The sequence below is a fragment of the Gadus morhua genome, chromosome 4 (genome assembly GCF_902167405.1).
Source record: "Gadus morhua chromosome 4, gadMor3.0, whole genome shotgun sequence".
NCBI classification, from domain to species: Eukaryota; Metazoa; Chordata; class Actinopteri; order Gadiformes; family Gadidae; genus Gadus; species Gadus morhua.
In genome coordinates this window covers 20,332,776-20,356,606 of record NC_044051.1, presented here as the reverse complement: position 1 = coordinate 20,356,606, position 23,831 = coordinate 20,332,776, and the positions used below count along the sequence as shown (strand labels likewise).

Below are 23,831 nucleotides of genomic sequence, written 5' to 3'. Positions count from 1 at the left end.
AGTATTAATACAATTTTAATAATATCATTATTAAGTTAATTATAGTATTTTGTATATATAAATGTGTTTACTTTTCATCTCCTGTGTTTGGTCCGTTTCTTCAGTCTCCAGTCTCACCCTTTAATCACATCAACCACACAACACAGGTTTATATCAAACAGATATCTGCCTTGTTTGAGCAGTAGATTTGAGGAACATCCAAACAACAATCAAAGACTCAATATAGGTCATTTACTTGGATTAGTTACCAGGGCTTATAATGGCGCTCCCATGAAAAGCCCCTTAAAAGGTGAAAAGTCACTGGGACTCTCTTAATGTCTGCAGTGATTTCAAGTTTTTCAGCTAGTGTTAAAACATGTTCCTCAGCATTAATGGATGCTAACGTTCAGGAGAAGAAAAAAAATAGAGTTCAGGTAAAGAGAGGTGTCCCTGCTCTATGTAGGCCTACTCAACAACAGCGTCCAGGTGAAGGTGTCTCCGCTCTAAGTAGGCCTACACAATAACAGATAAAGTTCAGTTAAAGTTGTCCCACTCTATGTAGGCCTACTCAATAACAGATAAAGTTCAGTTAAAGTTGTCCCGCTCTATGTAGGCCTACTCAACAACAGAGTTCAGTTAAAGAAAGGTATCACACTCTATGTAGGCCTACTCCATAACAGAGAGAGTTCAGGTAAAGAAAGTTAGTCAAATCAGGTTGTTGTTGTCTCTGGTCTTCCTCTTTATAAAGCCATATTATGTGATTAATATTAATATAATGTAATATGAGAACGCAAAGTAAGTTCCACTGCTACTTGTTCATGAAGAACTTTGCATGTGACAAATAAATGAGGACATTTATTAATGAAGAAAACCCTTAATGAAACAAGATTGGAAAAACACAAGTTTCATATGAGCTGTTTATGAAAAAAAAAAAAATTGATCCAAATGAGTTCCCGTTGACAATCATAGCCGGCGGACAGCCGGGCGGTATTACGATAGTTCTTATGTGTCCTGGGTTGAATAGAGATGTGGGTTTGAGGCCTAGCTGCTTATCGAGTTGCGATGGGGGGTCATTTCTTCCTCTTCCCTGACAGATGACCTCTCCTGGGGGTGACTGGAAGTAAGGAATGGCTGACCTGACGTCCGCGATGCATTCACGTATAGAAAAAAGTATACCAGGATTGATTTCTTCTTTATTCTTTGGCCAATGATGTCAAACTGTGGTCTTACTTCTATAGAAATAGTCGGTGGTCAAATTTTGTATTCAATGTCATTCTTTTTATTTATTTTTAAGTAAAAGCCTCTCATTATATTATTAAAACGTCAGGTTACCAACTGAGAGGCTAAACCCATCCTCACAAGTTAGACAACGTTCAATCAATCAAACGAGCGTTTTAGTCAGTAATCAATATTATAATTCTTAATGGATTGGACAAAATCCCGAAGGGAGACTAGGGGCCCTTTTAACGGTCTGAAACGCAAGTGGGAAGCGCAAAGCGCAAGTAGCTTTGTGGGCGGTTCTACGGCGCTATCGCTATTTTACAGGCGGATAAATGACACTTGCGTCGCGGCGCAAGTGTCAAAAGGGTTGGTCTGAAGCAGCCTAGTTACCCGTAGGTGTGGTTTGGGCGTAACGTCCGACAAACCAATGAGAGTGCCAGCTCCCATCCCCTTTAAGAGCCATGAGCGCATTTGATTCGGACGAGTTGATATTTTGACAGCGTCTGCAGTCTCAGATGAGACAGATGTACATTAATTTCAAACTGCAAATGGCTCAGTTTATTGCCAAATAATATGGCCTAATTCACACACATGGAATAAGGGGTTTTCTTCCACAACTTCAGAAATACTGAGTCCTCAAATACATTTCGGCAAAGAAAATGTATATGATATAACATATGATATGCGGTAACTGTGGTTTATTTAATGATATACGCAATACATTATAAACATTGTTTCTTATCAGTATTGTATGCTATCCTAATATGCATGTGTCCCCACGGTAATAGACATTGCCATTGATTGTATTATGCGTTACGTGTGTAGTTTGCGTGTGTTTAAACAGAGCACACACACACGCGCGCCCGCATTCATTCATTCTTTTTAACACTCACTCGCGGTAAAACAATGTTTTTCACGATCAAATACTCATCAATCCTAAAAGTTATGGGAATGTAGGCCTACACGATGTCTCTGTCAAGAAAATATGTGTTTGCTGTACGGTGTTTGCAGATGCATTGATTTAAAAGTAGGCCTACAATTATTACCGCTGCATCAGCTGTTCTTTCCCAAATAATTTACCAAGAATGTGCGGCTAGGTAGATGGGAGAAGCAAAGTGTATGCGCGAGGTGCACAAGCAATCCGTATGCATCGCATGCGCATGTATGCATGCGCCCTTAAAATAGCATCTGAACAACGCGCCACTGACTTTAAACCAGGTATTTCCTGGTCAGTAGCGCAATGGTATTCAGAAACGGCAAAATACCGTTTGCGCCAGAACACGCCTCCTCCTTCCGCCGAACCGCCCCTTGGGGCGCATGATCAATCCCTAATTTACCGGCGAGTGGCGGTGGTGGGAAAAGAACGCTCTGCGCCAGTAAACTAGCAACGACACATGCGCCAGTGAGTCACTTGCGCCGGATGCAAGATAGGGCCCTAGATGTCCATTCAACCCCAAGCCATAATTTAGTCTATGTTAAATGTCACCACTTGGTGTCACTATTGTCAATCATTTCCTGGGATCCCCACCACGGCTACAAATGTCTCGTCACACAATGGAATGCCAGGGAGAAGAGGATATCTTGATACCACAAAAGGTTGGCTGATGAGGACAGTGACACCATATTTATTTTTTATAATAATTATTATCAGGTTATTAATTATTATCAGGTCTTAATACAAAAAATTCACTAAAGAATCCACCTCGTCACCTTGAAATAATTGTAATACATCTTCTGGAAAGAATAGTGATGGCAATGTGTTGGCAATGGCAATGCTAAAAAAGTGCTAACATAGTAGCATTTCTTTCAACACTGTATGTGTTGAAAGAAATGCTACCTGTGACTGGAATAGGGAATGAGGCAGAAGAAAAGCCCGCATTTACAGGACAGCATTCCTTAGCCCCCTTAGTTGAAAGAAAGATCCCCCCCCTTACCCCCCCGAAGGAACTGAGGAGAAACCCTGGAAACCCAAACAGGAGGATGGGTTTCAGTCGGGTTCCATGTGCAGAACTCTGTGGTGTTGTGGCATGGTCTGGTGTGGGGGGCAGGGTAGTTTAGGGTCTTGGGGGGTTCTCCCATGCAGTCCAAATGTTATGGGGTTAATCCCCGATATCCAAAGGCTAACTGTTGGCATTCTTGAGCAATGTGTATATCTGCTCTTTATTGCAATGTGTCTAAACTACCTGCTCTTTAATGAAATGGGTCTAAGCTAATATACATATGCTCTTTAATAAAATGTGTTTCAATTCAGAGCAAGTCTGAATTTATGGAATTCGGTCAAAACGACCCCCTGATCTATATCGGAAAAAAACCCTGCATGTCAACATTTCCCTCGTCGATGTATGGGCAAATGCAGTGCAGGGAGGGGTGAAACTGTCGAAAGGCTGGGTGAAACTGTTTTCGGGGCTCACTCTGCTAGAGATTAGTGTATGCATTTAGAAGTCTCATCTATCCTAGACGGAATATCTCATAAGAAATTGTCATGACAAATGTAAGTTAAATAACATTAGTAAATACTAACATAACCTCAAGGTTGAGTTCCTCCTTCATGACCCCATCCCTCCTATCAGTGTCCAATCCAGAGCAGATCTATGTTCCAGCAGGTGGAGCCTCAAGCTAGGTCTGTTTACCTCACCTAGACTACTAGCGGCAGTGAACTGCACAATATCGTCCTCTATTGCGCCCATGCATGGACAAACAATACTGTGTTCTGCACTCTGCAGTCAAGAAATGTGTAAAAATCTGTTGCAGAAAATGATGCGTGATCTAGAATGATCTGGATGAATCTTAGATGTGAAAAACAACATACATGACTCATCATAACTGAGGATAATTGATTTCATTTATAATATTTATTCTCCTCAGCTGTTTCTAAGAAACCCATTATTTGTTCCTCAGGGACGGCCGATGCCTCTGGGACTTGGTTTCATGGAACAGTGAGGGTGGTTTTAATGATCAGGGTACCTGTTACAATCCCACAATACTGCATTTTATGCTTCTTGCTACAGCACTGCACCTTGCAATACAACCCCGCTTTCCAAGGGTCCCTCGCTTCACCGCAGTGTTGGTTAAGTTCATATTACCTGGGACATTGTCATGAATTCAACAATCTCTAAGAAATAAATCTACAATTAAAAAATAGGAAATGCAAAGTGTGCACAACCAATAGGCAAATACTTTACTGTACTACTGAATAAAGAGTTAAACATCAAACATCAGACTCAAAGAGGTGTGCTTAACAGAATTTCTTTTAATTCCTTTGGTGTTTTCAAAACAATGTTCAATTTGATGATGACGGTTGAAGAACACCAGGACGCCGAAGATCCCCATTTCACCGACGTACGCAGTGCGTGGCGGAGAGGCGTGTTCGATTCCGCTTGGCGACATACCAGAAGGAAGATTACCTCCGAGGCACAAATAATTCACAGGACAATTAACCCTACCACGAAGATAAGCTGGTCGGAGGACAACGTAGGAACGTCAGAACACAATAATAAAAAACAAAATAAAGATATCAAAAATTATTCTTTGAAACTAACTAAGTCGGCGGTTAAAGAGACACTGGACAATTGAAATAGAATACAAAAAAGCTAAACATGTGGTCTATTTGTGAAAAAATAAAATAAAACTTAAAACAGCTAAAAGTGGTTAACTCTGGGAAAAAGTTTTAGGAAAAGTCTAAGCAATTACAATTTGATTCTACAAACGCCATTAAGACAAAGCAACAAAACCAAACTACACTAAGTAATGCTGAACACAGAAGCACCTTGATGCATTTACAAAGTCCATGTTCTCTCTTTTTACTTCTACACTCACTGTATATTCAGGCACTTTGCAAAAACTATTCCATTTGACGATTTATATAATTCCTCTTAGGTTATTCTGTCTTTTATTATTTTTTCGGTTCCCGCCTTCATGGTTTTCATGTTTCACTTTATAGACTCATCATGCAAAATATTAGCATTTTAGGTCTGACCATCAAGATCTTATTTGTGTCTATTTAGCCTTTAATTTGTGGGAACCAAATATCGTAACATTACAAAAATCGGAAACCGTGGTTCATGGAGCTCGTGTTGTTCAGGAACTTTTATCTGGTGCACCTTGTGGTTCAATACTTCAGATTAATAAACATCAAATACTTCCCAAAATAATCCGGAAGAGAGAGTAAACGGTCAACGGAACAATCGTAAAACTAACCAACGCTGTAATGCGTCAAAACAGTAAAACGTTTTTAATTTTCTTCTTCTTCCCTTAAACCAATAACAGTGCACAATAGAAATAAACCATGAACCAGATAACATGTACCTACCGATGCTACATCTCAGTTATACTGGATATAAAAAGGAACACACACACGGGATCATCACATCATTCACAGTCAAACGTCACTCTTTGTGTCGTCAGCGTGGTCAACCAATCACATGACCCCGCTGTCCCAGGGATCACCACGACGACCTCAGTGCACACGGCTCACACCACAGGGGGGCTCGACACACGTTATCACAAACATCACGAGGAGTGTCAACACTAGTTTAAAAATATGCAGCTTCTTATTATAGTCAATATAAATATATACATGTATGCGCTTGTTGTTAAAAAAAAAGCTCATGTGATTTTGTTTTTCTGGTCGTGTTTTTTTTTTTCACAGCAAATATACAGAGTTAAAGGAGGGCTCGCTTCTGGTTTTGTTCTCTCTGTTCCCCCCGCCACAGAGAGGGGCTGACGTCACACACAACGATTGTTATCTTTTCCGGTGCCTTGACGTCCCGGTTTCGGGGGAAAGCTATGTACACGGGGGCAACTGAAGGGGGGGGGGGGGGGGAAGGGTATGCGTACCCCCTCTGGGCTCATGGCAGGCTGGATATGTCCCTTTTAGGGGGGGGTCCACCACCACCACCACCACCACCACCGTTTGGTTTACTGCCGGCACCGTTTGCCTTGTCCTCAAAGACCAACACCCTAGAGAGAGAGAGAGAGCACGAGAGAGAGAGAGCGAGAGAGAGAGAGAGAGAGAGAGAGAGCGAGAGAGCGACAATGTTACTAAAAGGTGATACCTCCTTTGAAATGGGAACATTATGAGGGTCAACACACAGTTGAACAATGGAGTGCAAAAGGTTGTAGCGATGGTACACGCAGCCTCCTGACAGACTGTGTCTGGAAACTTCTTTAGATGTTTGATACAAAGAGGGCAACAGATAGGGGTAACTTGGATAGTCCTAGTTTAGTTTCACAGTGTGGCAGATGACGTGGATGTCTTCACTTATCGTCTCACAAGTGATAAGAGATTATGATCCAAATAAAAATATTTACATACAAAAAACAGCATATGGGGACTTAGTCGATACCGTTGGAATCTGACTCAGAGGAGGATAAAGGATTTTGGGGGGGGGCTAATAACTAGAAATAAATCAGATTAAATGAACAGAGGGTGTGGGACGGGGGAGGGTGTTTGTTGACCGTCAGGCGGCAGGACTCCACACTCGAGGCCGGCGTGTGAAAGAGGAGGGGAAGCGCGGCGGGAAGAAAACAAAACAACAGCCGCTGTTTCCATTCCTGAAATATGCTATCAACGCTGACTTTCAAACCCCGGAAAGGTTTGCGGTTTGTGAAGGATCTCTTGACAAACAAAAAACCTTTAGCCCGTGTGTTCTGCCTATGGAGGTGACACATGCAGCCTGACTGCAGGTCAGTGCAGTCATTAACATGTGTTCCCGGAGCTGCGGCGAGAGGGGGAATAATGGAGCGGAGAAAACAAAGGAGAGCGGTGGTGTACGCTGAACGGCCGTGCGAGGCACCTGGCCTCGGGGCTATTCAGAGCCCACGTCCGTCTTACATTTCCTTTTTTGGAAAACCTCTGCAAAGCTCCCTTAAGCCTATAAGGGAAGCCCTGATCCCGCGGGCTGACACCCCCCCCCGCCCGGGCCGCTCGGACGCAGGCGCACGTCTCCATGGCAACCACGCCAGAGAGAGTTCCTTCCTGCCTGCACTGCTGGCGTGCACTTCCGTACTCCCCCCCCCCCCCTCCAGAGACCCGGGTCGGAGGGTGAATGACCCACCCTGTTGCCATGCAACCGCTCACTGAAGCACCGTCACTTTGGAGTCAATGTTTTCTTGGTGGTGGGAGTCAGTCTCCATACACTCGTCACTTCAAATGGTTTGGAACGAGAGTGATCCAATACCTATTTTTAAACATCCAAACACCCAAGGTGTTGTCTATAGCTCTTCTCAGCCTTATCCACTGACACACGTCAACATCCATACGTAAAATTCGATCAAAAATTTGATTGTCTGCTCATTCTGTATTGGGGAACGGTCAAGTTCTCACAGACCTTCTAAAGTTGTACTTTGTGGCCACAGACACCTCCGGTGATAAGCAGCCCTTTTCTTATTCCAGAGATAGAACAGGGTCGGCCCGTTAGGCTTGGTTCAACCCATGAGGATACGAGTGATTCTGAGGAGATTTGTCTCATAAGGTACAGTCAGCATAGTCCAGCCAGGCAGCCACGCTACGGCAAAAACCTTCTCAAACCTTCCAGTAACGAGCCATGGTTTGTGCCTCCCCAAGCCCTGAGCGTTGTACTGCCCTGGGCTGCTCTAAAGGCCTTCCCAGGCTCCACCAACACATCAAAGCAATAAGCATATCAAAACATCTTTCATGGCTGAAATACAGTATATATAATATTATAGTATTTTGGCATTGATATATCTCCAACTTCTTTTAGAAAAGGGCCCCAGATTGTTTTACATTGATAAGCTAAAAACAGGGGGTTTATTTTGGAACAGCAAAAGTTTGGCTGGTAACCGGAAGGTTGCTGGTTCGAGTGTCGAGGTGTCCCTGAGCAACACGCCACACCCTAACTGCTCCAGACGAGCTGGCTGTTGCCCTGCCTGGTTGGGTCCACTGTCGGTGTGTGAATGAATGGTTGCAAGTCTCTTTGGATTAAAGCGTCAGCAAAATCCCCTAAATGTAGATGATATTAATGCAGTCCTTCCGGCTGGTTGTGTACTCAGACACTGTGAGGGATGGATTTTGAAATGACTCATCAAACGGCAGACCTTCGATGACTCTCGTCTCTTCGTTCCCCGCGCACCAAGTATATGAAGTACCTGATCCTAAAGCCAGCTGGCTATGACTCAGGTGGATGGCTATGTAAAGGAGTCGTGTTGCCATGGTGACTCAAGGCTAATGTGGTGTGTGGGTTGTCAGCATCACCATCATCATCATCATCATCAGCCCTGCTCATGGATAAATGTCCTGGCCTACGCAGCAGCAGATAAAACTCTCATTAGGACTCACTGGGGCGGACTTGCACAAAGCCCCGTCATCATCGCACAAACACACAGGGACTCACAAATGTCGGACACACAAACACCTTACAAACACAAGGAAGTCACACATACACAGAAGTAGCACGATTCAAACCAACACCACGATTCACACAAACACAACACACCAGCAGTGAGGTCTGCACCCGAAAAACACCTGGAAAAAGTACCTCACTATACTTTAAAGTGTAATTCCGGCGAAAATTTAACCCAGGCTCTTTTTCGGCATGAAAACACATAAAATAAGCCCTCCATACACTATTTTTTTGTTGATCAATGAGAATAGAGCTGCCCGGAACAACGCCAACAGCCCAAATTGCTTCCATGTTATGGCAAGGGGCACAGCGAACGCTCCAAAATCGGCATTTTTTTAACCAATAATATTGCTCAAAAAAGCACCAAACCTCGGCAGTAGCATGAATAAGGTCCATACACAGAAAACAAAGCATCAACAATTTACTTAGCGTACCGGGAGTTTATGAAAAGGATTGTTTACCGGTAGGTCCATGTTTCCAGGAAGTCCTCACAAGTCGATTACCGGCTACCGTAAATAATATAATAGCGGCGGCAACAAGTTTTTCCTAACAATCTCCCCTCTTGATACTTGGCTGTTTCAAATTTGTTGGAGCCTCTATTATATTATTTACGGACTTGAAAAGACAGTGTTTTTTTTTTGTTGTGATGTATGTTGACCTGAACACTCGATCATGTTAACATTCTGCGTTTGCATTCTACTCATATATTGCGTTTATAAATCTAGATCTTATTAGAAACATTTATTCCTAATCACAAGCCGTGTCGGGCAGCATCTCATGGTAGAGGAAGTTGTCCTGGTCTCATCTGTTTTATAATACAATGGGAGGTTTGGATCAGGGAATTGAGAGTGACACAGCACCAGTGTGAGGGCTCTCACTGAAAATAATGGTTTGGATATTATGCAACGTTGTGCGTCGATGAACAGCCTGTCCAGGGTGTGACCCCCTTTTGTGTCATTCAAACGCTGCTCTCTCTCTTCCCAGTGATGCAGTGGCTCAGCGGCTCTAAAAGCACATGTCCTCCTGTACAGAGAACCACCAGGGACCACTCACAGTTTGAGGACGGCCGAGCGCTTCCCCAGCATCATCCGGACGAAGTCGCGGTAGTTGATGGTGTTGCTGCTGCCCCCCGTCACCTCCACGATCATCTTCTTCACGTCCAGGTGCGTCTTGGGAACGCCCAGCTTCTCCATCATCTGCTTCAGACCCATGATGTCTGAGGACACAAGGAGCGGTGAGACGGAGCGAGGGAACGTTTCAAGGGAACGTTTCTACGGATTTCAATGGATCCGAGTGGTTGTTAATGGAGCATTGACCGACCCACTACTATAGTTGATCAATTAATTATTGTGGCAATTTCTAGGTAAAATGACCATCTAATGGGAATTTGCCATTATTTATGTTTATTTGTATTTAATAATCAATAGATGGATCGACTGCTATCGACCATTACAAAACCTTTCCCAGTCCAAACATGGACACAGAGAGCCTATTGCACAAGCCCCTCAAGAATCTCACTGCCAGGGGGGTTTACCAAGCTCTCTGAGGAAAATACTGATAACACTCTAACGCTGTTATCAATATCCACACATCCTAACCGTCATGCCGTTGCCGTTAGAAGTTCGGCAAATTATGCACTCATCTTCATTCATTCATACACAGGTTTTTTCTTATGCATGTCATGTACGTTTTCAAGGATCCCTTGATGTATGTGTACAAAAGCTAAATAACACATTGCACAACAAAAAGTAACATTATATGGTGCACGGCACCTTCTGAATATAAAATATTCATGGTAAAATGAATCCCAAGGCGTTTTCAAGTCTTCAAGACTCCGTATTACCGGGAGCATTCACCGATCCGCAACAAGAACATGAACTCATTCCTCCATGAGCTTTGGACGGACTCCTCTGCCGCCACGCTAACACCACCACAGCTCACCGCCCGGTGTCACAGATCAGTTTAAAGATCAGGGGCGACCACCTCGGTCTCACTCAACACCAGAGTGACACACGAGCCGGGCCTGGCGCCGGGCCTGATCCATACAGACACCGGCACACCCCAAACACTGTTAATTACTGCTGTGTGGTGCGGCTCAGCGACAGTTGTTGTGACTGGCTGTGCAGCCGGCCAGCTGGCGGCCGCGCGACGGCCGGTACTCACCGATGTCTCCCTGGTCGTTGAGGTCGAACTCTGCGTATTTATCTGTGGAAGACACAGTGATATGGGGCTGTTAGGAGCTGGGGGGGGAACTTAGGAGACAGCCTGCTGGGTGTGTTTCATTTTTGCAAATTACTTTCTTTGGCGTGTGTTTTCCTGTGTTCTTTTAACGCACGCGCACACACACACACACACACACAAACACACACACACACACACGGTGAGCTTTCCTGCACGCGAAAAAACACACCCAAACCCTCAAACAGCTGATGAGCGCATGCGTGTGTCTGATGTCAGAGTCTGTAATAATGATGGAGGACTTCTTTCCTCTTGGTCAAACTTTACCCCATTGGGTTTCATCATCATTTCAAACTGCCCGTTTACATTATATGCACATTTAATTCAATGTTGTCGTTTATCATCTTTGAATGGAAATGTATAAGTGAGGATGTATACTCATCATCATACCAAGTTCTACAGTCTAAAAGAAGGGTTAGGTTAGGTTCAAAAACGTCAGTGAGAAAGGAATTCTAGTTTTAATTTACTTCACTGTAATGACCCTCAGTTTAATTGTTTAGAAAGGTATTCACAACCATTTTGATATTTAAAGATCATTTACCTGAACAGTATAATTATCCCGAAAATGTTTGTGATCATAAATGTTTTGATATCACCCAGCCCTAGTTAAAGTATGGTACGTAACACAATTTAAGGCCTGGGCAGAAACATCGTAAGATAATAATCCTACGATGATGAGTGTGTAAAACGTCAGTAGAGCTCCAGAATTAGGCAGCACTGTTGGCCAACCATTCAGGATGTTCGTCAAATCATCGTTTCAATAAAGGGGGTTTTAGGGACTTGTCACTGAATGAGGAACTTGTAACATACATCCTTTTTTTGCCCTGTGAGATAACTTTACTCGGTCGAAATACACACGCTATTTCTCTTCCACAATGAGTTTGTGTGTGTCGTGTGTACGTGTGCGACAGAGAGAGACGTAAAGAGAGCAAAAAAGAGAAGCAGAGAGAGACCGAGAGACAGGGAGAGAGAGAGACAGGTGCAGAGAGAGAGACAGAGAGTAAGAGATCCAGAGAGACAGAGAAGCAGAGAGAGAGACAGAGAGTTGTGTGAGGCCATAGCGCTAGAAGGGGGACAATGCTAACCCTGTTAATGAAATGGAGAGTGGGCCTCCCCCAGGTCTCTTTGAGCAGGCCGTTGGCCATCAACAAGCTGTGATTCTTAGCCTGGATTCTTTCACTACGTGTCTATGACCTGCGTTCTTCCTCTGCCTCTGATGTCCACCAAATGATGCCAACAGTGCAGCCACACAAGAGGCCCTGAGGTAATAATCAGGCTGCATATGGTTGGACTATCTGATGCTTCCAACTCATTATTTTCTTAAGGCATGTTTGGGGGCATATCGTTTTTTTTTGTGATATCTAGGCAGCAGCAACAGAGATAGTGCATTTTGAAAGATAAGCTCTTAATGTGACAAAGTGAAACTTTTTTCTTTAAGAATGGCCTCACACACACACACACACACACACACACACACACACACACACACACACACACACACACACACACACACACACACACACACACACACACACACACACACACACACACACACACACACACAATACAACAGTGAGTCTATTCTGTTGATATGCTAACTGATACACTTCCTCCATAGAACTAAACCGTCCATACGATCCATTCCAGCACCGGAATGTAGGCATTAGCAGGACTGTTTACAATCTCATGACTTATGACTCTTATTAAAATAAACAGCCCTGTGCTGCTCTCGCTCTCTCGGACTCTGGACAATATATTATTTGAAGAACTGCGACCAGAAACAAATGCAATATTAACAGCGAGAAGACAAGTCCAGCATGCTACAAAGGGACACCCATAGTCATATATATACACATATATATGAACGGACAGCGCAGTTTGGGCTACAGCAGGGAATATTCATAACAGGCGGAGAGCGACAGTGCCAATGTGCACATTCCTCTGAGACCAGCCAGCACTTGGCCCCGCAACCCACATACATCTCAGAGAGCGCCGCTCGCCTCTCCCACGAGGAGGAGAGGAGGAGGAGAGCAGCTCAGCACTTTAGTGAGGTCACCCGTAAAACAATGGGTTCTATAGTCATTGTGCAGATGAAGATTGTATGTGGGACTCATGCTTGTGATATATTCAAAACAGCAAAACAAAGCCTCAAACCTGTCAGAGGTGGGAGGCATTTGATTTGACTGGCAATACAGTTTAGTCAAGAGAACTGGTCTTATATCGTTTGTCATGTTGAAATAATAACAATGTATTGTCGCATAAAGAAATGCATAATGAATAATAGGTTACTTGGACTTTTTGGTTAATACTTGCCGATTGATTTTTTTAATAATGCTATTATTATCGATATGGGAACACACATCATTCTACACCATATTCGATACACATTGTAAGGTGACTAAGTTCCTTACTTTTAAAGCCCTCCAGTTTCTCAGGGAGGTCCTCTTCGTCCCGGTATTTCTGGTCTTCCATATATTCCTAGACAGGAAATACGAGATTGTGAAAAAATTTGAAGAATGTTAAACACAAACTGTCCTCTGCAAACCGTTGACTTTCTGATCAATATGAAATGTCTTCAGCAGTGTGAGATGACTCACTTAAAACTATTTTTATGGCAAAATCCTACAGGATTAGAATAAAATAATAATTCCCTTGTGCAAAGTTTTTTTGGTTTAAACCTGTTTCTGTTCCCTGTGCTCTAGTTATGAATCTGGCATATATAACGAATTAGTGCTTGTTTTTCACAAAGTGGGGCGGCCCAGCAGAAAAAAAAAAAGCCTGTGGTGGAATGGTCGTCTAATGAAATTATAATGGAGCAATCTGTCAAGCGGGAATCTCATAGCTTTAAGCCCCAGGGGTAAGGCAAGGGGGGGGGAGAAACAGAGAGCTGGAGAAGGGACGAGATTGGACATTCCCATGAACTGTCCAGACCACACTGGTCTCCAGAATCTCAAGCGCTTCTAGCGGTAAGAGAGCTTGACAGATGGGCTGCCGCTGAACCTGATCATAGGTTACACCATCCAGCGGGGGCAAACTTCCCCTTCCTTTGTTCTGTCAGTGCCTGTGAAGGAATGCCGACAACACTCACAATGCAATCAATACAAATTAATAGGGGACTGGTTTCCGCTCCAGTAAGGGCACAGCGCTGGTCACGACCCCATATTACCCATTTAACCTCAGTGTCTGGTGACGGCCAGTACTAGTAATGGGGATCCGAGCAGAATTAGTTTCTTTATTGAACTACTGCACGTTTAGGGGGGCTGTATTGCAGTGTTGAGACAAAGAGGTTTGTCAGACCGCCCCAAAGACACCTGTTTCCCCCTCTAAACACAAGTGGATAACCGACTGGGTAATCAGGGACGAGGCGATGAGGGTCTGATGGCTTCACTTGGCCAGTAGTGAGAGCGGGAACAAGTAAAGTAATAAGTCTTGTCGTCAGGCAAGATGTGTGCTTATCCCTTCTAGTGGACACAGAGTTGTGTGGGGCTGTAAGATTAACACACATACGTGATGCATTTAACTTATAATTATAACATTAATATAAACGCAGACTTAGAAGGAAGACAGCTATGAAGATAAAACCAGTGTCCTCTGACCATGACCGTCTCACGTCCATCGCCAAGGCAACCGACCCTGAGCTGTGTGTACGATCCCTGGATCCCGCTATAAACCGCACGCATCCATTCACAAATCCTCACCTTGTTAATCTCGTCCAGTTTTTCCCTTTGCTGTGCCTTTAGTGCCCCGAAGGCCTTTCCACCTGCAAACAATTAACTACATTTATTTTAACAGCACAATGTGTGTGTGTGTGTGTGTGTGTGTGTGTGTGTGTGTGTGTGTGTGTGTGTGTGTGCGTGTGTGTATGTGTGTTTGTGTGCGTGTATAGTGTGCGTGTGCGTGCGTATGTGTGTGATCGGAATCTCAACGTGGCCTATGGATGCTCTATTGTCAAGTGCAGGAGAGCAGTACCGACTCCAGCTAGCCGGAGTCCCAGCAGCATGAGAGCCTGGGTTCTGGTCGAACCGACGACGACAACAAACTGACGCATTAACCGTTATAACGGGTCTTACCTTGAGCGCCCATGTTAGAAGGCATCGCGGAATCGGTTCTTGCGTTGATTGATATCCAGGGATGAACAGAGAGTTCCGTGGAGGCGGGGTGTCGGTCTCCTCTAGACGGCGGAAGCGCTGTGTGCAGAGAGAGAGGGCCGGTCGAGTACAGCAGCCACTGGTCTGGTCTCTCTTCTACTCACGCAGCCCAGCCTGCTGAGTGATGATGTGCTTCTTGTTCTACCGTGGAATGCTTCTGGCTCTCGCCCGTCATCTAGTGGTGGGTTCATGCAAGTGCGCACAGAGGGTTTTAATTTTTTTTTTGATATGTGTATAAGTAACATAGAAGATCGATTTTCCCCTATTGAAAATATATCAAAGTAAAAAAATATGTAAAAACGTTTTATATTTACGTTTTGCATGAAGTGTCCAATTTGGCTTGCAGGATACGTTTTTTCTGAAAAATAGTAACAATCTAATCTCCATCCGGTTAAATTATTTAAAATGTTTTTCTACAGAAATACATTTGTAAAAATGCATGAGACAAGTAAGAAAGGGAAGATGCAATTTAAATCCTATAGTCTACTTAGATTTACATTTTGAATAGCACATATTATGTATATATATATATACACTATTCAAAAGCATATATTATACGTAAGAAATTGAAAAAAAAAAAAATCATGCAGAACAACTATTCTACACAGTATCCTACACGTATTAAATAGTGAGGTGTCTAAACACTAAAATCAAACAGTTGTAACAATATGGATCATAAAAAGACACTCGATCGACCCCTTAAGATTCAGAACGTTATAATTATGGCACATCTAATTATTGTAAAAGTAAAGTTAAAATAGGAATAGGACACGCTCACAATGATTTTAACAGGACAAATAGCTCCCCCATGTGGGGTTATACTGTGATGGCATAATACCAAAACCTAAATAAATCATCAATACAATACACTGACTAAAATATTTGTAATCATTGCTCATGGCTTGTGGATCAGTGTCCAGTAATATCCAGAAATGTATTTTCCATTCATAATGATTACTGGATGCTGGGCAACATGCTTGAACATGCTATGTTTAACAATCAAAGTGACAATACCAAGGTACATATTTTAACAAGTTTTTATTTAAAATTCATCAGACAGTATATGCATATGTAATTGTCGTAGCATAATTTAGATCTTCAATACGGTCTTTTAGTTTTCATGGATTTAATTGCTGAAGGTGGGGTTATTTATATGCATAGCTTACTTATCCATTATGTATTTGAAATTATTTTAATCTGAGAACATATCCAAGGCTTCTAAATGTAAATGTTTTCTTTTAAATATATTTTAATTAAGGAATTTACAACAAATATTAACAGAGACGACGTTGTCTTTTCGCCACCTTGTGGGCACGCAATAACATAGCACCCACTTCCATTGATTTATATCCACTATTTCTCCTGTTAATTAGGCCTTTGGTTACATCAAAGTCAAATGTGCCGTTAAATAAGCCCTCATCACTTGAGATCCCTTGTTAACGTTATAAAAAAACCATTAAAACTGACTCACAAATTATTGTAACTGCCCAATAAAAACTATGCAAAGACACCAAGCTAATATCTTGATTTTGTTCAATTGAAAAGGTTGTAAAAATACTAGTCCGCATAATTAAAACAAATCATCGTCAAAAGTGATTAATCGTCTTACATCTTAGCCTCACAGTGCCAAAGTTGCTCCAGAGGCAAAATAATTGGCCTTTTATAGAAGGCACATACATCTTTATACAAATGGGATGAGTAGGTGAGCTGCATCTCCAGACACTCTGCTGCTCACTGCACGCACCAGACACAAGTTTATTAAATCAATTCAAACCAAGCCAAGTCCGTCTTTATAGCCTTCCTATATTTTTGAGTTATTTTGAAATTATAGCAATGGTCAGAGGGTTCCATAAAATAATATTGTACATTAAAGGTGTTCAAACCATTGTTGACCCGTGCTTGATTGCTGTTTGATAGTTATTTTTTATATTATTCCACTGTGATGTCCACAATATTTTCACAATCACTATTTTAAGTACAATGACTAAATATAGCCTAATTAACCTAAACTTCAAGAGCAGGATATCTGGATTTTTTACGTTAACAATTAATAATATATCTAAGATTAATAATCCTAAAATTACAAAGAATGATACTTTTTTTAAAAATTCTGTGGAGATGGCAATGATGACAATTCTCATAAACGTATTGCGTCAGTCTTTTATTGAGACAGACATGCAGATCAATCAATGGATGGCTTGAAAATGGGATTGCACCATAAAGCTTTTAAATATTTGTTTTATTATTCTATTTGACAGCATGAAAAAAAGACAAAATACAAAAAAAATAAAAAAAATGTAAATTTCTCTTCTCCTCTCCCTTCTGCCCTCACCCCTCTCCAATGCAGATCAGATGGAGCTCATACAACACCAATATAACAACATACTGTCTATTGCATACTATTTTCTGGGATATTATGGACTATGGATATGCTAATAGACGGTGTTGAAGTTAAAAAAACAAATTTTGTTGAGATAGCTGTATCGCTGAGATGTAGCTCTAGTATGGCATTCATATAAAAATAAAAATGCAATTCATTCATTGAATCATCTCTCTGATTCCAACTCTACTCTGCACACTTACTTTTACCTTAGTTACTCTCACTTTGATTGTGTACTTGTAACTTGTAAGTTGCTTTAGTAATAGTGCAGATTAAATGGCTGAATGTATCAATCCTACAGAAGCTAATTCTATGTATTGTGTATCTGAATGATGCTCTGTCAGAGCAGTTCATCATCCCACAGAGAGAAAGAGAGCGAGAGAGAGAGAGCGAGAGAGAGAGAGAGAGCGAGAGAGAGAGAGAGAGAGAGAGAGAGAGAGAGAGAGAGAGAGAGAGAGAGAGAGAGAGAGAGAGAGAGAGAGAGCGAGAGAGAGAGAGAGAGCGAGAGAGCGAGAGAGGGAGAGAGAGGAATGCTAAAGAAGTTGTGTGCTGACCTGGACGACCAGCAGGGGGCCATGGGAGGAATGCACTAATGAAAGCAGGGCGATAGAGAAAGGAGCTGCAGTGTAATTGAACGTGTCAGTGCAGAGAGGCACTCCAACACACCTGTAAGCTCCCCACAGATGAAAGAGGCCTCTCAAGTTGGCCTGTAATTACAGAAGGTTTAATTAAAGTCATTATGTTGTTCAATTTGAATAAAATTGGGAACTAATGTGGAACGAAGAGGTAGAGTTGACTGTCTGCCATTGTTTCTGAGTGTGTGTCTGTGCGATTGTGTGTAAGAGAGATAGAAAACTGTGTGTGTGTTTGGGAAAGAATAGCCTGTGTGTGTGTGTGTGTGTGTGTGTGTGTGTGTGTGTGTGTGTGTGTGTGTGTGTGTGTGTGTGTGTGTGTGTGTGTGTTTGTGAAAAAGGATGGTGTGTGTGTGTGTGTGGGGGGGGGGGAGGGGGTGGTTTGTGAGTAAGGCTTTTGTGTGTGTTTTTGTATTTGTGTGTCTCTTGATTGAAAATGTGCGAATGTAAGGAGTATGTGGGAAAAAAGACATGCGAGGTCAACACAACAAAGACCACCCACAAACAAAACTGAACGGGAAGGAACACAATTATCATTTTGGGCAGCAGTCCAGCAACCCTACCCAACATTCAAAATACATTTGGAGGTTGGGACATGGGTGCTGATGGTCGGGGTTTGGAGCCCAAGTCCCAACCAACACCACCAGCACCATGGCAACCACCACCACCACCACCCATTTCCCAACAACCACCACCACCATCCCCATCCATGTCGCACCAACCACCACCAATCTACCACCACCCCCCTCATGCTCCACCCACCCAAGACCCCCACCATCACCACCACACCCATGACCAACCCCCATCCCCTGCCACCCACCCTCCTCTACATCCCCCTAGCCGGCCCCCGTGGGCTGGGGGCAGGACTTGGGCAGGTTGAGGGTAATGTCCTTGAGGCTGTCCCTCTCCTGGCTGATCTCCTGGAGGTCGGCCTCGATGGAGGCCAGGCGGCCCTGCTGCTCCTGGGCGGCCGAGCGCAGCCTCTGGATCTTCCCGCCCAGCGCGGGGCTCTCCACGCTGCCCCTCAGCATGCGCAGCCGCAGGGCCGTCTCGTTCAGGATCCGGTCGAAGCGCTCCAGCTTCACCTGGCCGTCTGGAACCGGTCCGGACAGCGGAGAGAAAGCAGAGTTACCAGGGTGACCCCGCAGACACCACGCAGGGTTACCGTGGTGACCCCGCAGACACCACGCAGGGTTACCGGGGTGACACCGTAGACACCACGCAGGGTTACCGTGGTGATCCCGTAGACACCACGCAGGATTACCCGTAGACAGCACGCAGGGTTACCCGTAGACAGCACGCAGGGTTACCGTGTTGACCCCGCAGACAGCATGAAGGGTTACCATGGTGACCCCATAGAAGGCATGGAGGGATCCATAGTGACCCCATAAACAGGGTAACATGGTGCTTTGGGTTTGCTTGAAAGGGGAACATTATCATGACAAACTACTTGTAAGGCTGATCAGAGGCAATCAAAAATCTATCCACTTATGGGAGTCTCCCTCATCATATTTGAAGAACAGATAAATTCTAGCCAAGTTGTTACAGAACACCAGGGAATTGATATATATTTGTATATAAAAGGCAACATTTAGATGGCCTTTAAGATTATCGTGAATATAGTTTTGGAGTGCAGATTGTGTTTGTATGTGTGTGTGTGTGTGTGTGTGTGTGTCTGTGTGTGGATGTGCGTGCATTGGGACTCTAATCAGCAGAGAGGTGAATCGTAGCAGAACAGTGTGCGTCTAACAAACAGAGATAGAGTGCCCTGTCGCAATAGATCTGCATCGTACTGCGAGAAACTGACAGAGAAAGTGCGGATCTACTTTGTTCATGGAAACAGTTCATTAAATCTCCCACGTGATCACTATTTTGATGTGATTGCTATGCTGAGGTGAGCACAATCCAGGCATGCAGACAGAAAAATTCACAGAAGAAATACACTGGATGGATGGGAGGTCGGAAGGATGCTGCACGTCATCTCACCATCCATCTTATTATTTGGCTCACTAACTTGTAATTTCCTGCTCTATGATAAAAAAAAAAATAGCATTAAAATACAATATCAAAACCGTCAACCAATTTCTCTGATCTGTCTGTTAATTGTTATGGAGCGATATCAAATAACAATTACACATGCACGTTAACAAGATGATTGATTGGACAGATTAAAGATGAGGTGAGACGTACCGATCTTACTGACGAGCTCCGTCAGGGTGGAGGCGTAGAGCTCCAGCTGGAGCTTGGCTGCTTCCATGTCCTCCTTCACCACCCTCAGGTTCATAGGCTAAATCAGAAATAGAGGAACAATCACTATATTATAATCCTCTTGCCATCATCCTGAAGCCCTTATTAACATGGTGTGGGGGTGTGGCTCGTGGGACCCTTGATTAGAAGACAGGTGAGTGAGCAGGTGTTGTTGCAAACTGATTGGCTAGGGAGAGTCAGGCCATCTTGTCTCCCTCCCTTACACAGGGCCCAACTAAATGTCTTCCAAACAATAATAAATAAGATTATGATACGGTTTACATGGATATTTACTGCTTTGTCACACGTGCTTATTTATACATCTTTATTTTTTATTTTTTTAAATGTTTTTAACCTTACCTACTGTGAGTTCCTTTTTTTACTATAATTTGCAAATATTCTTTTCAACATTTACTTGAATATAGTCATATTTTTTATGAACTGAAGTGTGCTGCTTTTAGGCCTCGATTTCCCTGAAAGGGTGACTTAAAAACCCCTTTGTCCATTCACACATCATGATCCTGATCCACCTTGCCATCATCCATCAATCATCTGTCCATCGACCCACCAACCAATCCCCCCATCCTGGTACCTCTGAGGTGAGCTGGGTGCTGGCGATGGCTGAGCTGTTCTCCAGCTGGGCCAGCTGCTGAATGGTGGCCTCTACCTGGGTCCCAAGGTGCCTGGAGGCACTCCGGGTCTGCTTGGCCTGGACCACGTTGTCTTTGGCCTCCTGCTCCGAGTGAAAATGAGGGGAAAGATATTTCAAACCAGAAAGCTGCACTATGTACATTTTCCCATTAGCAGCCTCTAGTGGCTGAAGTCGTATTTACAGTTATACCTATATAACCTCTAGTGGCTTAAGTCGTAGCTATAGTTATACCTATATAACCTGTAGTGGCTTACTGTAAGTCGTAGCTACAGTTATAGCTATATAACCTCTTGAGTCGTTGCGACAGTTATACCTATATAACCTCTAGTGGCTTGAGTCGTAGCTACATTTAGCTATATCATGTTGAGACATCAGTAAATTAAGTCTGAAAGTCTTTCCTCCCAGAGTGTGTGGATGTGCGTGTGCGTGTGCTTGTGTGTGTGTGTGTGTGTGTGTGTGTGTGTGTGTGTGTGTGTGTGTGTGTGTGTGTGTGTGTGTGTATGTGTGTGTGTGTGTGTGTGTGTGTGTGTGTGTATGTGTGTGTGTGTGTGTGTGTGTGTGTGTGTGTGTGTGTGTGTGTGTGTGTGTGTGTGTGTGTGTCTGGTCACATAGAAAACTTAATTGAATGGATTGACTTGTGGATGGGCGAGTTTTATTCTTGAGAAACTTTCTAGTTAAAAATTACATGAACCTGGGGAATGGATAACTTTTTACTGATGCATTCACTTATGTTTCAAAATTAGATTTTCTCAAGTCTTTATTTCCCTTCACAGGACCAAATTGATTCAGAGAGCGAAAGAAGGAATAATCATTATCTTGATTGAGTTGTGGTTGGATGGCTATTGGTCTTATATAGTTTTGGACCCATGCCTAATAATACATTTAAACAAAAGCGATGGCTCCAATGAAAAAATAAGTTTAGCACAGAGATACAAACACACATCCTCACTTGGAGCATACGTAGCACGATAGCAAATATACTTTTTAACAAGCGCCCATGTAATACGTGTTTAGAAAAACGTGTTTTGCCCCCATGTAATATGTTTTAGGGACATTATGTCCGTTTGGCAAATTATGCAGTGAGATATTCAAAAATCCTATTTGAATCTAAATTATGTGTACATTTAAAACAATGATCCTATCTTTAAGGGGCAACATTCCCAGAGCCCACGTTGACCTCTGACCCTGAGACGTACGTTTGCGGCGGCCGTGGCCGTCTCCAGGGCCTCATGGGCGGTGGCGTTGGAGAGACGCGTGTTTCCCAACGCCGGGTTGAGCATCTTCTCCACCTGCTTCACCTTCTTCCTGACGTCCGCCAGAACCTTCTCCTCCAGTGGCCTCTCCTTCTTCACGGCCAGTCGCGTCTGGGCCTGCAGGCGGGGCCAGTCCCTCTCCATGGCTAATGGGTCACGTGGATCAAATGAACCTCTAGGTTACAGGGGAGGGCGGCGGGGTCCTAGCTCCAGCCCTGTATTCTTTTCTAATATCTGTTGAATTTGATTTCAATTCTAATTTGTGAAAGTGTATTTTGAAGAGTGTGCGCAGACCCTTTTCACAGAGGTGCCATCATGGGAATAACCAAACAAAACACATAACAGTTACTATGGGTGTGATGCTTTTATGTACCAGAGGCACATGGTAGATGGTCAATGTATGCTATCTTCACTGGTTTAGTCCACTAGCTCTGCCCTGGTACATCAAAGGAGAAGAGCCATAATTGGTGTTATGAGCGACACCTGTGTGAGTCCTACCACGCTACCTGGGTGATAAGAGTCCATTGTTGGAATGCTTGGTATGTTGCTGACAGCAGAGATTATTACTGTCTGAGAGTGTGTGCCGTTCAATGATAGGTCAGTGGATATTCTTTGAGATATTTATGAGGGATTTGTGAAATATCTCCCAAGAAAACCTTTTTGACTTCTTGGTAAATTACTTTTCTAAACTCTAGAACTCATAGACAGGCCAAAAGAAAACTTTGGACTTAAACTATTCAGGACCATTCAAATCTGACTGCATTGAAAGAAGATCTATTTTTTGAGTGACTTATTGCTGCGTTTAATGCACACAGGGCGAAAAGCCAGCAAAACAATTGATGCCGGGATTACAAATAATCGCTCAGGCAAGCAATGTGATATTAGCTTCCATTTTTTTAATTCTTCCCCTACGTTTATATATTATTTGAATAATTCAGCTCCATGACTGTGAATAATGTGAATAATGTATGAAATAGGGGAGTAAAGGAGAGGGAAACTGCAAAGAAGACTTACTTTCCATCTCTTTGTGGAGCGTAATGACTTGAGATTCCATCTCTTTCGCTGACACAACGGATGTCAAAGCAATGACCTTCGCCCCTTCAATGCGAGCCTTTTTCTTTAAAAACAACACACAGGATGAATGATAAAAAGATTAGGTGAAAAAGGTCATACATACTTCAGAAAATCTGAACAATTCTCCATAAACAATCGGCCAAAAGTATTATTGTTTGAATTGCATTAGAATGTGTAACGTGCCCAATCCGAGAATCATCAATCCTACACACATTCCAACCAATCACAACCACATATTATACACTATGTTAACGACGAGAAAAACACTGAAGTAAATTACAATTATATTAAATAGTTAGTAATACACTATCCAGGCCTGAGTGTCATTTGTAATTGATCTGTCAGCTCTATCTCTTTCCAGTTGACTGTCCTGCCTCTGTATGAGCCAATTCAGATTTCAGACCATTCCTGGCTCCGTCAGACCGATCAGGGTATCTGTCCCCTGATTGGTTTAGGGAATCCATTACCTGTGTCAATAACAGCGGAGAAACGTAGGGAGGAAGGGAGCGTAGATGGAGATAATGCTTTTTATGGCTCTTTTTGATGAACACTTATACACTTATCTTATTATGTGATTGTGGCTCGAAACACTAAAGCCCTGTGAAACAAAATAAACCAATAAATGAACCCTATCCAGTGGTCAGGG

General features: G+C 43.1%; 2 protein-coding genes across 3 annotated transcripts in view; both read right to left on the bottom strand.

Moving 5' to 3' along the window:
* Positions 1-4,430: 4,430 nt before the first annotated feature.
* On the bottom strand, positions 4,431-15,099 carry aif1l (allograft inflammatory factor 1-like). 2 transcript variants are annotated; one of them, XM_030354278.1, is made up of 6 exons: positions 14,870-15,099; positions 14,498-14,559; positions 13,211-13,277; positions 10,725-10,766; positions 9,615-9,777; positions 4,431-6,159 (listed from the first exon to the last, which is right to left on the bottom strand). In XM_030354278.1, the coding sequence occupies exons 1-6, from the start codon at positions 14,892-14,894 to the stop codon at positions 6,048-6,050; spliced, it is 471 nt and encodes a 156-aa protein (XP_030210138.1). In that variant the 5' UTR covers positions 14,895-15,099; the 3' UTR covers positions 4,431-6,047. The 2 variants fall into 2 exon arrangements, with proteins under 2 accessions (XP_030210138.1, XP_030210139.1); XM_030354279.1 differs by having other exon boundaries at positions 14,498-14,573; positions 14,870-15,075.
* A 1,988-nt stretch (positions 15,100-17,087) lies between these two features.
* The window catches only part of lamc3 (laminin, gamma 3), a 100,544-nt gene continuing 93,800 nt past the window's right edge, over positions 17,088-23,831 (bottom strand). Inside the window, exons 24-28 of the mRNA XM_030354263.1 lie at positions 23,126-23,228; positions 22,055-22,257; positions 20,799-20,939; positions 20,150-20,246; positions 17,088-19,052 (exon numbers count right to left, since the gene is read on the bottom strand). Coding sequence (XP_030210123.1) covers positions 18,796-19,052; positions 20,150-20,246; positions 20,799-20,939; positions 22,055-22,257; positions 23,126-23,228 — 801 coding nt within the window. The 3' untranslated portion in view covers positions 17,088-18,795. The remainder of the gene's footprint in view (positions 19,053-20,149; positions 20,247-20,798; positions 20,940-22,054; positions 22,258-23,125; positions 23,229-23,831) is intronic.

What these genes read in the sequence shown, in the direction of transcription:
- aif1l (XM_030354278.1), bottom strand. Translation starts at nt 14,894, where the DNA reads ATGCCTTCTAACATGGGCGCTCAAG. An exon ending in AACTGGACGAGATTAACAAG is followed by an intron (nt 13,278 to 14,497) that starts GTGAGGATTTGT and finishes TTTCCTGTCTAG; the next exon opens with GAATATATGGAAGACCAGAA. An exon ending in CGCTCGGCCGTCCTCAAACT is followed by an intron (nt 6,160 to 9,614) that starts GTGAGTGGTCCC and finishes CTCTCTCTCTAG; the next exon opens with GGTGTTGGTCTTTGAGGACA.